Raw genomic sequence first — 16,213 nt, 5'->3', positions numbered from 1 at the left:
ATTGGCACCACATCCACAAACATTCACTCCCTCCACCACCAACACATAGTAGCAGCAGTGTGTGTACCATCTACAAGAGGCACTGCAGAAATTCACCAAGGCTCCTTAGACAGAACCTTCCAAACCTACAACCGCTAAAACGTAGAGCAACAAGAGCAACAGATAGATGGGAACACCACCACCTGGAAGTTCCTCCAAGCCACTCACCATCCTGACTTGGAAATATATTACTGTTCCTTCACTGTCGTTAGGTCAAAACCCTGGAACTCCCTTCCTAACAGCACTGTGGGTGTAGCTACTGTGGACTGCACTGGTTCAAGAAGGCAACTCACCACCACCTTCTCAAGGGCAATTATGGATGGGCAATAAATGCTGGCCCAACCAGTGAAGCCCACATCCCATGAATGAATAAAAGTAAAGGCCCAGAAAGTGCTTTTGTTCTGGGGACAATATTGTGAACCAGTATTAGCTCACATAGCACCAATGTAAGCACACCGCTATAGTAGATGGAAGGGGGCTGTTTATCACTGCTTTTTTTGTCTGAAGGTAAAGGTGTCCGATCGTTGAAAATTGCAGGAGTGTAGCACCTCGGTTACCCCTTGAAGCCAAAGTCCTTTCACCCACTCATGTCATTTTCAGTTGGGTCCCTAAATGGATGGAGGCTCTTTAAAAATGCCAACCTGAGTCCCACACAAAGGTTGGGACCCACTTTGAAATTTTCAGGTATAAATGGGCAGAGTTCACTTATTGGTGACAAGTGTTGAGATGCCTCTTCAGCAACTCTTAAAGGGTCCAATCATGGACATTCAAGAAAGGGGCCCGAATATTTTCATCTTTCATTTTTGTGAAGCCAGAAGGAGTGTGACACCTACTTCCACAAAAATACTCCTGGCCCACGCTCAGATCTTTCCAATTGCAACTCATCTCCCCCCGCCCCCTCCCCTTTTCCCAGGCCCAGCCTGCCCCTTGGTTCAGCCTGGAGGGGTCAGCTGATTCTTCGCCCTTCCCCCACAGCCGACAAACTACACAGAGCGGCTGATAAATGAGACTCGGCACCACAACAGGGAAAAAGGCTAGCACACCAATCCCCGCAGAAGTCTATAATTGGTCCTAAGGAAACACCTTTTTGTGTGTTGCAGGTGTTGTAACTATAGGAAGAAGGTCTGGATTTTCATCCTTCAGGTGGGTAGGGGGGGGCCGGGAAAACTCCCTGCTCAGTCTGCCCTCAACACAGACGGAAGCCATTCAGCCCATTGTGTCTGCACTGGCTCTCCGATGGAGCAATTTACTCAGTACCACTGCACCGCCTTCTTCCCCTAGCCCTGCACATTCTTCCTTTTGAGATAATAATCCAATCCCCTCCTGAATGCTTCGATTGAACTTGCCTCTGCCATTCTCTCTCTCGATTTTTATGATTAATTTTTGATTGTTTGACTCTCCCTTGCTCGCTATTGATCCAACCCACGTTCTAGCCATTCACCTTTGCCGGCTGTACTAACACAGGGCTGGTCCCACTCACAGAACTGACCGGCTGTGCACTGCAATCTCACCATCTCCGTTTACCAGTTCTTTACCTGAGCACTAGCTCGGCACTGTGCCTCCAAAGTTATCACAGTCACCACGTTGCATTCTCAATATGCTGATATCCCTTAAAGGCATATAACAGCAAGCATCGTTGGCAAGGGTAGCATTTATTGCCCACCCCTAATTGCCCGTGGTAAGCCACCTTCTAGAACTGCTGCCGCCCATGAGGTGTAGGTACAGCCACAATGCTTTTTCCTCTGCAGTAGTTTGGTACAACTGAGTGTGTTGCTCAAGCCATTTCAGAGGGTAGAGAAGAGTCAGCCACATTGCTGTGGGTCTCGGAGACACATGTTGACCAGACCAGGTAAGGATGTCAGAGTTCCTCTCTGAAGGTAGTGAACTAAATGGATTCTACAGCAATTTATTGGTTTCATTAAACTTGCATTTTAATGCAGATTTATTCATTAGATTTAAATTTCCCCAGCTGACATGGTTGGATTCTAACTCTATATCCCTAAAGCATTTGTCCAGGTCTCTGGAGTACTAGTCCAGCAACATTACCAGAAAGTTACCATCCCCTTGCATGGTAAAGAGGATGAGCAGCAAGTGTGAAAAAAGATCTGAGCACCTGTTAAAAATGCTGGTATATTGTTTGTTGGATTTTTCAATGACAGTTGGTACGAAAATATGAACATATGAAATAGAAGCAGAAGGAGGCTATTTAGCCCCTGGAGCCTGCTCAGCCATTCAATAAGATCATGACTGATCTGTTTGTGTTTCGAGTTCCACATTCCCATCTACTTCCGATAACCTTTGATTCCCTTGCCTAACAAGAATCTATCCACCTCTGCCTTAAACATGTTCAATGACTCCACCTCCACTGCCTTCTGAGACAGAGAGTTCCAAAGCAGCACAACTCTCTAAGAGAAAAAAATTCTCCTCATCTCTGTCCTAAAAGGGCAACCCCTAATTTTAAAACAGTGCCCCCTAGTTCTGGACTTACCCACAAGAGGAAACATCATTTCTGCGTCCACATTGCCAAGGCCATTCAGGATCTTATATACTTCATTCAAATCACCCCTCACTCTTCGAAACGCCAGTGGAAACAAACCCAGTCTGTCTAACCTTTCCTCATTAGACAACCCGTTCATTCCAGGTATCAATCTAGTAAACCTCCTCTGAAACGCCTCTAACGTATTTACACCCTTCCTTAAATAAGGAGACCAAAACTGCACACAGTATTCGAGGTGTGGTCTCACCAATTCATGTATAACTGAAGCAAAACATCCTTACTTTTATGTTCAATTCCTCTTGTAATAAAGGATAACATTCCATTAGCCTTCTTAGTTACTTGTTGGTGCTGAACTAAGGAGACCTACAACCTGTTGAAGTGTAATACAGAAACCTGATGACTGTAGGTATATGGGTTTGCTTGACAGTTTACATACAGGAATGTCCAACTGTGGGTGGAAAATAGGCCAAATATTAGGCAACAATTGATCTGCATTGTTTATTGGCTGGTTCAGAGGTACAAGCTTGATGACCTTTCTTCATTCTTGAGCTCTACTGTTCCTCAATTCTGATATGTGACTATTTTTCTTTATTTGTTGAATCCTTTTTTTTTAATGTGCACTGAAGTGAATTTTGGGAATGGACGACATGAAGATTGTATCCGAAAATAAGCAGGGTGTCGAAAATGCAGCATTTGAAATAGAGGTAAGCACTCTTACTTGTCCTTCAAATATTTCTGATCCACTTCAGTCAGAGTGAGATTGTTAATCCTACTGGATTCCTTTAGTTGTGCTATATTTCTGCAGGAGGTTGCATCTGCCAAGTCCTTGGATGACCCACAGCCTCAACCATCTGGAAGGATAAAGAATCCCAAAGACCTGAGGTAGAAACCAAATGAGTTATTTTCTTAATGTACCAACACTGTTTGCTTCTAAAGGGCTTCTCAGGATGTTAGGGACAGGAGGAGGTCATTCACTTCCTTGAGCCGGCTCCACCGTTCAATCAGATTATGGCTGATCTGCGCCTCACCTCCATTTTCCTGCCTTTGTTCCATATCCCTTGACAGCCTTACCCAACACAGCTTGACCCATCTCAAGTCACGAAAGCTCCAATTGTCCCAGCATTCGCAGTCTTCAGGGGGAGGGAGTTCCACATTTCCAATCCCCTTCATGTGTAAAAGGCCTTCCTGATTTCATCTTTCAACAGCCCAGATCACATTTTAAGATGGTGCACCTCATTCTAGATGTCTCCTGATGATGCTATCCAAATTGGGACCTCACTAGCTAGGCCTGATAGACTTGAGCACCTCTTTAAACCAGCCTCTGGTGGCTGAGGCATTGCCATGGAGAAAGCAGCAGGAAACTAACTATGGGCTCCCCAAGCTCCTGGGTAATTCAAAAGGGTGTAAGGCTTGAAAGTATTCCTTTCGTTTTCAGAACAGATCCCTGTGTAGGTATGTTGCTTCGAGCAAGTGTAAATGGGTCACATTATGAGCTTAACTGATTATCTTAGTTTGTTAGTGTAGCTATCCTTTCAGTCATGTCCTTGACCTAAATGGGACATTGCTGTTATAGCTGACTATCTCTGAACAACTCTGCTCTTCCATTGCTTTGGTCTTGAAGAGCTTGGTAATACAGAACTTGAATCTTGCTGAAAAGAGAGACATGATGCTAAAGCTTTTCATTTTGCACTCATTGGGACAAACACAAGAGTGCCAAATTTCAAACGATCCCAACAATTTATAGAACCAGAAAAAATGGGTTCAGATTGGTTGCCAAGTTGACTCTGAGTGGCTAAGGCATTGCCATGGAGAAAGCAGCAGGAAACTAACTATGGGCTCCCCAAGCTCCTGGGTAATTCAAAAGGGTGTAAGGCTTGAATGTATTCCTTTCATTTTCAGAATAGATCCCTGTGTATGTGTGTTGCTTCAAGCAGGTATAAATGGGTCACATTATGAGCTTAAATGATTATCTTAGTTTGTTAGTGTAGCTATTAGTCACTCAGGATTGATTAGCAAGTGCTGCCCAATCATGGAATCACATCCAACAGTAAAGATTTTGTTTTGTGTTTTGCAAGCCCAGGTTGGTTGAGTGCAGTCTGCACTCTTCCCATTAGAAACAATTAGAGGAACGGTTGTTTGATTCAGTCAGCCAATCATTAGAAATTACAGCCTTCATATCTGGCATTGTATTGGCAATTAAATTCATATATGATGTTGCTCAATTGTGTGGTAGCTGGAACATCTTTTTGGTCTGACACCAGCACCCAATTAGTGGGAAATAATATCACGAGTGTTGCCAATACATAGTAGCAGTTTACTTAACCTGTTGTTCAAATATTTGAGGTACTTTGCCTTTCCAAGGCAATTTTATGTCTGAAAGAGGTGGCCTTTGGCCCATTTGCAAGTTTTGCAAGCGGTACACAGTGAACAATGATCTGATCTGTTCATAATAGACAGAGTACAGGCAGCATTCAGCCAGCATGTGCCTGCAAAACCAAAACAAAATGCCTACTGTTAAATGTTATTCCACAATTGGGTGGCACATGCTGAGCAATCCTGTGTGTGCTAATAGCTACACTAACAAGATATTTAAGATAATCTGTTGAGTTCGTAATGTGGCCCATTTACACATTCTAGAAGTGACATGTATTCATAAGCAGGGGCAATTGTCCTGATGAGTGCAGGACAAAAAGTATCAGCAGAACGCCTCTCTTGGTAGCAATGTACAATTGAAATTGCAACAGTCAGGAAGCATTCCTAAGCACTTCACAGGGATAAAAAAGAAATTCTTGAAATTAATTGGACACTTCCTAACAAATATATAAAGAAGCATCAGCCTTTTTTTTAATAATTTTTATCATGGTATAGTTATTGTCCCCTTACTCTTACTCCATGGGGAGAACGCCAGAATGACCAGTAACCAAGCCTGGACCAGTGAGGCTGCAAAGCACTCATGCTGCGCTACCAGAGTCTTTGCAGTTATCAACAGGGCATCTAGTGCTTTATCATTGGGCGTAGAGCCATCTTAGCCCCTCCATTCGCTCATTTTTCCAGAACTGCTTTATCCAATTCAGAGTTGCAGGGAGTCAGGACCTATCCTGATATGCAATGGGCACTAGGCTGGGTACATCCAGGACAAGATGCCAGTCCATCACAGGGCATCTAGTGCTGTGTAGTGCATCCAATCCACCTAACCAGCACGTCTTTGGGCGGTGGGAGGAAACCAGAGCATCTGGCAGAAACCCACATGGACACAGGAAGAATGTGCAAACTCCACACAGACAGACACTCATGGTCAGAATCGAACCTGGGTCTCAGGAGCTGTGAGGCAGCAGCGCTAACCATTGAACCACCTTAGCCCCTTCAATTAACATGATTTCAGGATTAAACTGACAGGTTTACAGAAAGGTTGGATGATGTGGGAAGTGAAATATTGCACACCTGTACTGTAGGAGATGCTCTTGTGAGGCTGGGCACTAAGGCACCATGCAGAAATAGAGGAGATTAACCTTTACTCTGCAACTGGCTATGCTAGAGAGTATGAGAAGAGACTGGAAACTAGTATAAAAGGGAATCCAAAAGTCTTCCATTGGCATATAAATAGTATAAGGTGATAAAAGGAAAAGTGGGGCTGTGTAGGGACCGATTTATGCATTGAGGCAGGGTACATGGCTGAATTAATATTTTGCATCCATCTTTACCAAGGAAGAAGATGCTATCCAAGCCATGGTGGAAGAGGAGGTAGTTCAGGCACTTGAATGTCTTAAAATTAATAAGGAGGAGGTAATAGATAAGCTGCCTGTACTTAAACTTGATAAGACATCTGGATCGGATGAGATGCATCCAAGGATACTGAGGGAACTGAGAGTGGAAATTGTGGAGGCACTGGCCATAAGTTTCCAGTCTTCCTTAGACTCAGGGTGGTGCCAGGGGACTGGAAATTGTAAATGTTAGCCTTTACTTGAAAAAGGGTATAAAGATAAGCCCAGCAACTGCAGGCCAGTCTGTTTAACTTTGGTGGTGGGGAAGATTCTAGAAACAATAATTTGGGATAAAATTAATAGTCACTTGGCAAATGTGGATTAATTAAGGAAAGCCAGCATTGATTTGTTAAGGTATATTCGTGTTTCACTAACTTGCTTGAGTTTTTTGATGAGATAACAGAGAGGGTTGATGAGGGTAATGCTGTAGATGTGGTGTACATGGACTTCCAAAAGACATTTGATACAGTGCTGCACAACAGACTTGTGAGCATAGTTAGAGCTCATGGAATAAAAGAACCAGTAGCAACATGGATAAGAAATTTGCTGAGTAACAGGAAACAAAGATCCGAGGTTAATGGTTGTTTCTAAGATTGGAAGAAGATTTATAGTGGAGTTCCCCAAGGATCAGCATTTGGATCTCCGCTTTTCATGATATATATTAGTGACTGAGACCTTGGTGTACAGGCTGCAATTGCAAAATATGCAGACGATATGAAACTTAGAAGCATTGTGAACTGTAAAGAGGATAGTGTGGAACTTCAGATGGACATGTTAGTGGAATGGGCAAGCAAGTGGAAGATGGAATTTAGTGCAGAAAAGTTTGGAGTGATTAACTTTGATAGGAAGTACAGAAAGAGACAATACAAAATAAAGGATACAACTCTAAAGCAGGTGCAGGAGCAGAGGAACCTGGGTGTATATGTACATAAATCATTGAAGGTGGCAGGGCAGGTTAAGAGAGCTGTTAATAAAGCATACGGGATCCTGAGCTTCATAAATAGGGGCATGGTGCACAAAAGCAAGGAAGTTATGTTAAATCTGTATAAAACACTGGTTTGGCATCAACTAGAGTATTTCATCCAGTTCTGGGCACCGCACTTTAGGAAGGATGTGAAGGCATTGGAGAAGGTGCAGAAAAGATTCATGAGAATGTTTCCAGGGACGAGGAACTTCAGTTACGTAGAAAGATTGGAGACATTGAGACTATTCTTTTTGGAAAAGAGAAGTGAGAGGAGATTTGATAGAAGCATTCAAAATCATGAAGCACAGGAACAGAGTAAATAGGGACAAACTGTTCCTATCGGTAGAAGGATTGAGAACCAGAGGGAAAAGGTAATCGGCAAGAAAAGCAATGGTGACGTCAGGAGAAGAGGTTCTAAATGAGCGGTGTTATATTGCTTCATATAATCAACTCTCAAGTGAGGAACATAACAGGCAGCTGATCTGAAACTGCCCATTTTACACATCTGCTCAGGATAACTGCTTCCTTATTGTTTCCACATTTTGAGACTAATGGCTTTCAGGTCAATAAATGCAAGGTCACCCAATTTTCTTTTTTATTCACCAATTATTCCCAATCAGTTCTCCCTCTTCCTCTCATATGCCAAAGTTATTAACATCCACCCCAGAAAAAATTCAGAAGGGAAGAACATTCCTGCTGATTAGTTGGAGAATCACTTCACGTTCACAATATGGAGCAGGAGTTTTAGTGAAGGAAGGTGGACACAAGGTTACCCTGAGGCTGATAACCAGTTGACCTCTCAATCCAACTAAAGTGATGATGAAGTGATGATTTGCCTACTGTGCGGTTTTGATGCATTGACGTGATTCCAAGAGACTCAACAATATAATAGAGCTTCTCAAAAGTTAGGCTCAAACGTTCAGATCATAGAATAATCTTGAATCCTTTACTATGAACGATGGGTTGACATATTGATGTTTCTCTTTTCTAGTAAAGTATCTGAGTCCATCTCAAGAGCAAAGTTGGCATACAAAGCTCATTCTCTTCTAATCAAACGTATCATCATAGGCATCGTCCTCGCAGGTAAACGTTACTGACTGAGGCCACACGTTGACACAGTAAATCATCTTTTCCCATCTGGGTTTCAATTCTGACCCCAGTGACTAGATGAAAATTCCCTTTCCTTACGAATTACAACTTGGGGCAGTCTTAACTCATCCCAGAAGATGTTTGCCTATCGTCTTTCCAGCCACAAATATTCTCCACACTTGGACTAAGTAGGCAGACCTCACTCAGAACAGTTATAAAGATGGTTAGAGTGAAAGGTGGAAGCGTTAGACCAGTACAGAGGGAGGTGTTCCGCTAATGTTGGAGAAAACAGTCCAGATTGCCTCATGTTAACAACAACAATTTATTTTTATATATTTAATGTAACGAAATGTCCGGAGTCGTTTCTTAGAAGTATTATAAAACCAAGTATGACAACGAGACTCACAAGGAGCTATTAGGTCAGATGACCAAAAGCTTGATGAAAGATATAGGTTTTAAGGTGTGTCTTAAAGGAAGAAAGCATGGCAGAGAGGTGGAGAAAGGTAGGGAGGGAATTCCAGAGCCTGGGTCTTAGGCAACTGAAAGCACAGCCACCAATGGTGGAGGGATTAAAATTAGGGATTCACAAGAGGCCAGAATTACAGGAGTGCAGAGATCTCAAAGTATTGTGGGATTGGAGGAGATTACAGCAATAGGGAGGGGCAAGGCCCTGGAGGGATTTGAAAAGAAGGGTGAGAATTTTAAAATTGCTGGCTGCCCCTTGATTCGAGGATGATGTCAACTCAGGGTCGCGAGTTTCTGCCACGTGTCTTTATGTGACTGAACAAGCCAATTCTCGAGCCACAGGTCTTTGGGCATATGGTGCAGGATGTCCCACAAGGTAATGGGATCTGGAGTGCAGGATTTGTTTCCTTTTCTTTCCTTCTCTGCCACCGCTCTGCCTCATCATTAAGACATTGGCACTCGAAGCGTAATGCTGTTTAATGGATAAACAGGGGTGGGGGAGAGGGAAACAACGTTTGATGGTAATGAAAGTTCAAATCTTACTGAGTGAATAAAAGAATATGCCCAAGAACTGAAAGGGAAATCAGCTAATGGTTTGTTCTGCTACTCTCCAACTCAGCCTTTCTGGGATTTCTCATCACTGCCTGCATACTGAACCTTCAACGAGCCCTCGCCCTCCTCATCATAACTTGCGTGGTTGCTTTCTTCGTCATTTATGATCTCCTAAAAAGGTTGCTGGGAAAACGGATCATTCATCTCTTCAGCCCTGTGAGTTCCTACCTCCAGGAGCATACCCGATGGTTTAAACGGTAAGTCATTCCCACAGGAATTGCGCATGGACACTGCTATTCCTCTGTGTCTCCTAATGTTGGGTTTTAGTCTTGGAGGGTCCACCTTGATCCCATAGGATGATATAAAGGAAAAGAACTTGCATTTAAACAGCACCTATTCATGACCACAGGACATCCTAAAGTACTTTAAGCTAATGAACGTATCTGTTTCTCTTTAATGATATTGTGGTAAATATTGGTTACAGCACCATTGGTTAATTCTTCCAAATGCTGCCTTGAGATCATTTACATATGGCTAAGATGTGGCCTCAGTTTAACATCTCACCTGAAAGCCAGTATCTCCAACAGTGCAGCATCCCTCAGTACTTCACTGAACTGTCAAGTGGGTGCACTCACCAGGGTAAATTAGACCCTTGTGATCTTTGACTTCAATCTCATAAACGGTTAAGCAAAATGCATTTAAATAAAGAAATTGGATGACTGTTGACTTTACTTGGCTTATTTCTGTCAGGATACTTAGTTTTCTGGCTTTGGTGGGATTGATTACTTGGCTGGCCATTGACACAGCAAGAAGGCCGGAGCAGTTGGTCTCCTTCGGAGGATTGTGCCTGCTCGTCTTCTTACTCTTCATCTTCTCCAAAAGGCATCGGGCGGTGAGTCACCTCTTCCCTGCAGAATTCCACCAAATTCAGCCTGATTCAGTCAGGTACTGTCACCGGGGATGAAAGGGAGTGGGGAGAGACTGATGGGGGGAGGCTACAATGGACTATTTCCAAATCTTGCCAAAAAGGTGGGGTTTGTGGGGGTGGGGGGGGATGTTGCCAGGGCTGTAGGCTACCAGCAGACCCAATGGATGAAGCTAAAGGGCCCAGCCAACTTTCATGTGAAGCCCTGTTTCCATCTAATTGTTGGAGCACCTAGCTGGTTGGATGGCACAGTTGGTGGTAATGAGAGGTGGTCCTCCCAATGCAGGGTTGGATATAGTGAGGAGCAATGGAGAGGCTGGGTACTGACAGGGAGAGGCTTACACCTTTGGCTCTCCTTTTCACATTGCTGCTAGCCAGTGGTGTCGGCTGAGAGTGAAAAGCAACCGAGCACATCAAAAGCAGAAGCACGCTAACTCTCTTCTGCCACACACACAACAGCGTCACAGCAAGCTGTTGGGAACACTAAGATTAAGAGTAGATTTAATAGAGGTGTTACAGATTTAAGTTAACTGTCAAAAGAGCTAGAGGGGAAATAAAAAGAAACATTATTACATCGCAATTTGTAATGATCTAGAATGTACTGCCAGAAGGAGTTATGGAAGCAAATTCAACAATAACCCCTAAAGGGAATTGGTTAAATCCATGTAAAGGAAACCTTATAAAGCTCTGGAGAAACAATGGGACTAATTGGATAGTTCCTTCAAAGAGCTGACACACATACGATGGGCCAAATGGCATTCTTCTGTGCTGTATTATTCTGAGTCTCTGATTCTCTGATCAGGCTGACCACCAAAGTCACCAACATCTCCCACAAAATGTGAACAGCACACACTTCAGCCCAAACTAGTAGGGAAAGTCCCAAAGTAGTTGTGCCAATATGGTTTGAGTGTGCCACATGGAGGCCTTTGCAATATTTTAGGTACATGCTTTGGTGCTTTGCTCCCCTGTGTGCTAACTGCTGCTTCTCACTGTTCAGGTGTCCTTTCGAGCTCTGTTTGTGGGACTGGGCATGCAATTTGTTCTTGGCATCTTCATTATCAGAACGGAACCTGGCTTTCAGGCTTTCAACTGGCTTGGCAAACAAGTTCAGGTAAGATCAAGGGGAAAGGACAGGAATGGGATGTGCAGGTGATGAGTAAGAATAGGATGCAACCTCCAAAAAATGCATTTTTTAATGAACAAATTTTCTGAAATGATCTTGTAGTTCCATTGCACACTGGTTATAAGAGACTGGTCTCTTGGGGTATACACTGGTCTCTGGGATACATGCTGGTCTCTGGGGTATACACTGGTCTCTTGGAGTTTACACTGGTCTCTGGGGTAAACAATGGTCTCTGGGGTATACATTGGTCTCTGGGGTACACACGGGTCTCTGGAGTATACACTGGTCTCTGGGATAAGCACTGGTATTTGGGGTACACACTGGTCTGTTGGGTATACACTGGTCTTTGGGGTATACACTGGTAGCTGGGATATACACTGGTCTCTGGGGTACACACTAGTATTTGGGGTACACACTGGTCTTTGGCGTATACACTGGTCTCTGGGAAATACACTGGTCTCTGGGGTATGTACTGGTCTCTGGGGTATACGCTGGTCTCTGGAGTACACACTGGTTACAGAATAATACACTCATCTCTGAAGTACACACTGGTTACAGGAGTACACACTGGCCTCTGGAGTATACACTGGTCTCTAGAATACACACTAGCCTCTGGAGTATATACTGGCCTCTAGAATATACATTGCATCATGGTCTGTTTCCGACCTGATCCAATTCTTGGACCTGTATTTTTTAACATAATAATTAACATGGTGAAAGTAGCTGACACTGTTCTGATTGGTCAAATGGCTTAAAATCCAGGAAGAGGGACTGAAGATGGACGATGGTAAAGGCTGAGTTACCCCATATTTATTTTTTGCCCTCAATAACACTATTCCACTTCACTCAATCTTGGATAGGAAAAATTCTGAGTCAGCTTCAAAATGAAAACATTACAGTTGCCTGCTATATCTGTTAACCTCTTTTATATAATCTTACAGATCTTTTTGAACTACACAGTAGCCGGTTCCAGTTTCCTGTTTGGAGATGAACTGATCAATGGTCTTTTTGCTTTTCAGGTGAGTCTTGCACTTTCTAATATTCTGGTGAATTGTGGTGTCTGACCAAATTCTAGTCACAAGTAAAAGTCAATTTAAAATTATATTATTGCTGCCCGTCAACAATATTGAAATTAAGGAATGTTACCTGTACAAACTATTGGTGTTCTGATGAATTTTTTTTAAATGTTACCTACCCAGCAACAATTCTGGTTATCTAACAATGAGAACTGTAGATGCAGCTAGTTAGTTCAGTGGCTGAAGATGGCCAGTTCAGATGTGAGGATCAGTCATTCATGAAGGCTGGCCTTATTGAAATGATTGAATTAGAATTAAAGGGGATGTTGGCAGAATTCATGTGGCTGCAATTATTAATGAATATTAAAGACAGGAAAATGCTGGAAACACTCAACAGTGTGCTTCACATCATACGAACATGCAAACATACATACAAACATACGAATTAGGAGCAAGATAAGGCCATTTGGCCCCTTGAGTCTGCTCGACCTTTCAATAAGATTATGACTGATCTGATCCAGGCCCCAACTCCACATTCCTGCCTACCCCCAATAACTTTTCTCTCCCTTGTTAGTCAAGAAGCTATCTACCTCTGCCTTAAAAATATTCAGTGACCTTGTCTCTACTGGGCCCTGGGGAAGAGATTTCCAAAGACCCACAACCCCCTGAGAGAAAGTGTCTCCTCATTTCTATCTTAAATGGGAGACCCCCTTTTTATAAAACTGTGTCCCTAGTTCCAGTCTCTCGAGTGAGGGGAAACATCCTTTCAGCATCCTGTCAAGTCCCCTAAAGATCTTATACGTTTCAATAAGATCACCTATACATGCCCAGCCTGTCCACCGTTTCCTTGTAAGGTAAAGCACCCCCGTCCCAGATATTAGTCAAGTGAACCGGGTCAAATTTCTGTTCTACCAAACCTAAATACTTGACAGTTTCTTCCTGTGACATAATCAGCATAAAGTGTCTAGATCAGTATTGAGCTACACTTGCATTTATCCCAAGTTCTAGTTGACCTGGAAGTGTTGGACGGTGACACAGGATGTAAAAGGTTGTTGGGAGGCGGGGGGGAGATTCCTCATTCTTGATATGGGCATCTCTTGTTTTTTTCAGTAATTAACGCACTTAAAAACTGGTTTTATGTGATTGAATGCAAAATTTTTAACACAATGGCAGCATTATTCGCTTTGAGAATGGAATGAATGGAAATGTTCTCCGAGCCAGCTCTTAATGGCAATCTTTGCCCCTTTGTGGATGCTATCATTGTGCTAAGAAAAAGGGAGATTGGTCAGTTAACTAGAAGAGGCCGAGGCCTGTCTGGCCTGTGCTATTTCACTTGCTCCACCCACAAACACCACCCCCACCAACCCACATCCCCCCCCGCCCCCCCGCCCCCCATCCCCGTGATCTTTCTCCTCAATTGAGTGAAAAGGTCTGCTGAAATAATCAGCAGGCCTTTAGAAGTGTTACCTCTGTCATCCAGATGGCTCATTTGTGTGCAGCAAGATCCCACAAACAGCACCATTACAACAACAACTTGCATTTATATAACACCTTTAACTCAGGAGAAGGTCACACAGCATTTCACAGGAGCTAATGAAGGAAGGCATTGGGTCGTGAGGTCAAAGTGGTAGGTACTAAGGAACCTCTCAAAGGAGAAGAGAGAGGTGGAAAGGTTTAGGGAGGGATTTCAAGGTTGGGAGCCTGGTGGCACAGCTGCCAATGGTGGGGTGAAGAGAGTTGGAATGCATAGGCCTCGGCCTAAAAGAATGCAAGGTTCTTTCGGAGTTGTAGGGCTGGAGGTTAGGGAGGTTGGAGGACCTGGAGAGATTTGCACACCAGAGTGAGAACAGGTCTCGTGAGCAACTAAAGCATTGGTGAGGGTTCCAACAGCAATGACATAGGAGCAGAGTCAGGCAAGACTATAGAGGCAGAAATAGTCTTGGCGATGGATAGGATATGAGTGTTGGGCCAGCATTCTGATAGCACAGAGTCAGTGAAGAGCTGGGAGAGTTGGTGGTGAGATAGAACTAAACATTGTCAATGGTGGAAGTTGATGCATTGTCTTTGATTGTTGTCACCAAGGGGCAGCAAGTAAATGGAAAATAGATGAGGGGCCAAGAATAGATCCTTGAGGGACATGGAAGGTAGTGATGTAGGATTGGGAAGAGAAGCAGTAGATTCTCTGGTTGTGACTGGATAGGTAAAAATGGAAAGAGGTGTGCACAGTGTCACCCAGCTGGACAATGCTGGAGCAGAACTGTATCAGAGACTACAGACAGATCATGAAGAACAAGGAAGGATCATTTAACCATCGTCTCAGTCACATAGGATGTCTCTTGTGACTATGATTAGAGTTGCAGCAGGAGCAGAATCCTGATTGGAGGAATGTGAAACATGGAGTTACGGGGTGAGTTAAACAAGCAACAAAGCTGCCATTGGTTGAGGGCTGAATGTGGTTCAGAACACAGGGAGAACTCAGTTGGTCTATCTCTAATAGGAGACATTTCAGATTCACTTGGATGGGCAGGCAGTTTTTAATAGCTCATATGAAGGAAGACAGGAAGATGTCTCTGACAGTGCAGCCCTCCCCTGCACTGGAATGGCAGTCTTGATCACATACTCAAGTCCTGTAGCTATCAGAGGAGGAATACGAGTCCTTCACCTCATGGCAGGTTTTCTGAATTAGCTCTTTTATTCTTTGTTGTGATATTCCATCTCTGTCCACAGGCATTGCCAATTATTGTTTTCTTCAGCTGTGTGATGTCTATTCTCTACTACATTGGTGTGATGCAGTGGCTGATTATTAAGGTACAGCACAGAAACAGACTATTCGTCCAAACAGCTCTATGCCAACACTGATATTCCACATGGGCATCCTCCCATCCCATTTTATCTAACCCAATAACCAGACCCTAAGTTCCTTGCCTCCTTCATGTATTTACTGAGCTTCCCCTTAAATGTATCTAAGCTATTCACCTCACCTATTCCTGTGGTAACAAATTCCCCATCCTAAGCCCTCTCTGGGTGAAGATGTTTGTTCTGTTATATTTATGACCCTTTGTTTTGGTTCCCCCACAAGTGGAAACATCTTCATCAAATCCACCTTATCAAATCCATTCATAATTATAAAGAACCCTGTTATGTTACCCCCTCAACTTTCTTTAAGGCTGAAAATAATAAGGTTGAATAAGAAATGTTGTTATTTGATGAATTCAGTTTGATGTGAGCTCCTCTCCCTCTCTTTAGTTAAGGTAGTGATACTCTGCCCACACTGATTCTCATAGTTTTACCTCAGCTGCACCATCATCCATGGGTGAAAAGCGTCGAGGAATGATCTACTCCCATGTCCGTCCCTATGATGTTATGTTCAATTGTTACGTGTGATTGGATTGATAAGGACATTGCCCACATGGGAGTGAAGGTCTTTCTTCAGCACTTCCTCATGGCAGCACAACTCTGAGTGAGGAGTCAGCAGGTGCTTGCAATGTGAAGGAAAGTCCGTCTGCCATCACCATGTGAGGTAGCTCTCCTTGCTGTCCTCTGCAACCCCACCAAACGTTGCTACCCCACCACTACTCATCCACGCCATCAACCTTTCAATGTTTTAAATAAACCACTTTTGTATCCAATTTCATTCCAATATGCCATTTGTGCGAACTCCTTAGTCATACTTGGTATTTTCTTTTGAATCAGATTGCATGGTTGATGCAAGTTACAATGGGAACATCAGCAACAGAATCTCTGAGCGTTGCTGGCAATATCTTTGTGGGGCAGGTATGTAG

General features: G+C 43.4%; 1 protein-coding gene across 1 annotated transcript in view; it reads left to right on the top strand.

Moving 5' to 3' along the window:
* slc28a1 (solute carrier family 28 member 1) overlaps positions 1-16,213 on the top strand; it is a 68,909-nt gene that overhangs the window by 27,082 nt on the left and 25,614 nt on the right. Inside the window, exons 2-10 of the mRNA XM_041178475.1 lie at positions 3,163-3,240; positions 3,342-3,418; positions 8,253-8,344; positions 9,435-9,624; positions 10,118-10,259; positions 11,290-11,403; positions 12,357-12,434; positions 15,159-15,239; positions 16,125-16,205. Coding sequence (XP_041034409.1) covers positions 3,175-3,240; positions 3,342-3,418; positions 8,253-8,344; positions 9,435-9,624; positions 10,118-10,259; positions 11,290-11,403; positions 12,357-12,434; positions 15,159-15,239; positions 16,125-16,205 — 921 coding nt within the window. The 5' untranslated portion in view covers positions 3,163-3,174. The remainder of the gene's footprint in view (positions 1-3,162; positions 3,241-3,341; positions 3,419-8,252; positions 8,345-9,434; positions 9,625-10,117; positions 10,260-11,289; positions 11,404-12,356; positions 12,435-15,158; positions 15,240-16,124; positions 16,206-16,213) is intronic.

This window comes from Carcharodon carcharias, chromosome 32, assembly GCF_017639515.1.
Source record: "Carcharodon carcharias isolate sCarCar2 chromosome 32, sCarCar2.pri, whole genome shotgun sequence".
Lineage (NCBI taxonomy): Eukaryota > Metazoa > Chordata > Chondrichthyes > Lamniformes > Lamnidae > Carcharodon > Carcharodon carcharias.
This window is presented reverse-complemented; position numbering and strand designations above follow the sequence as displayed.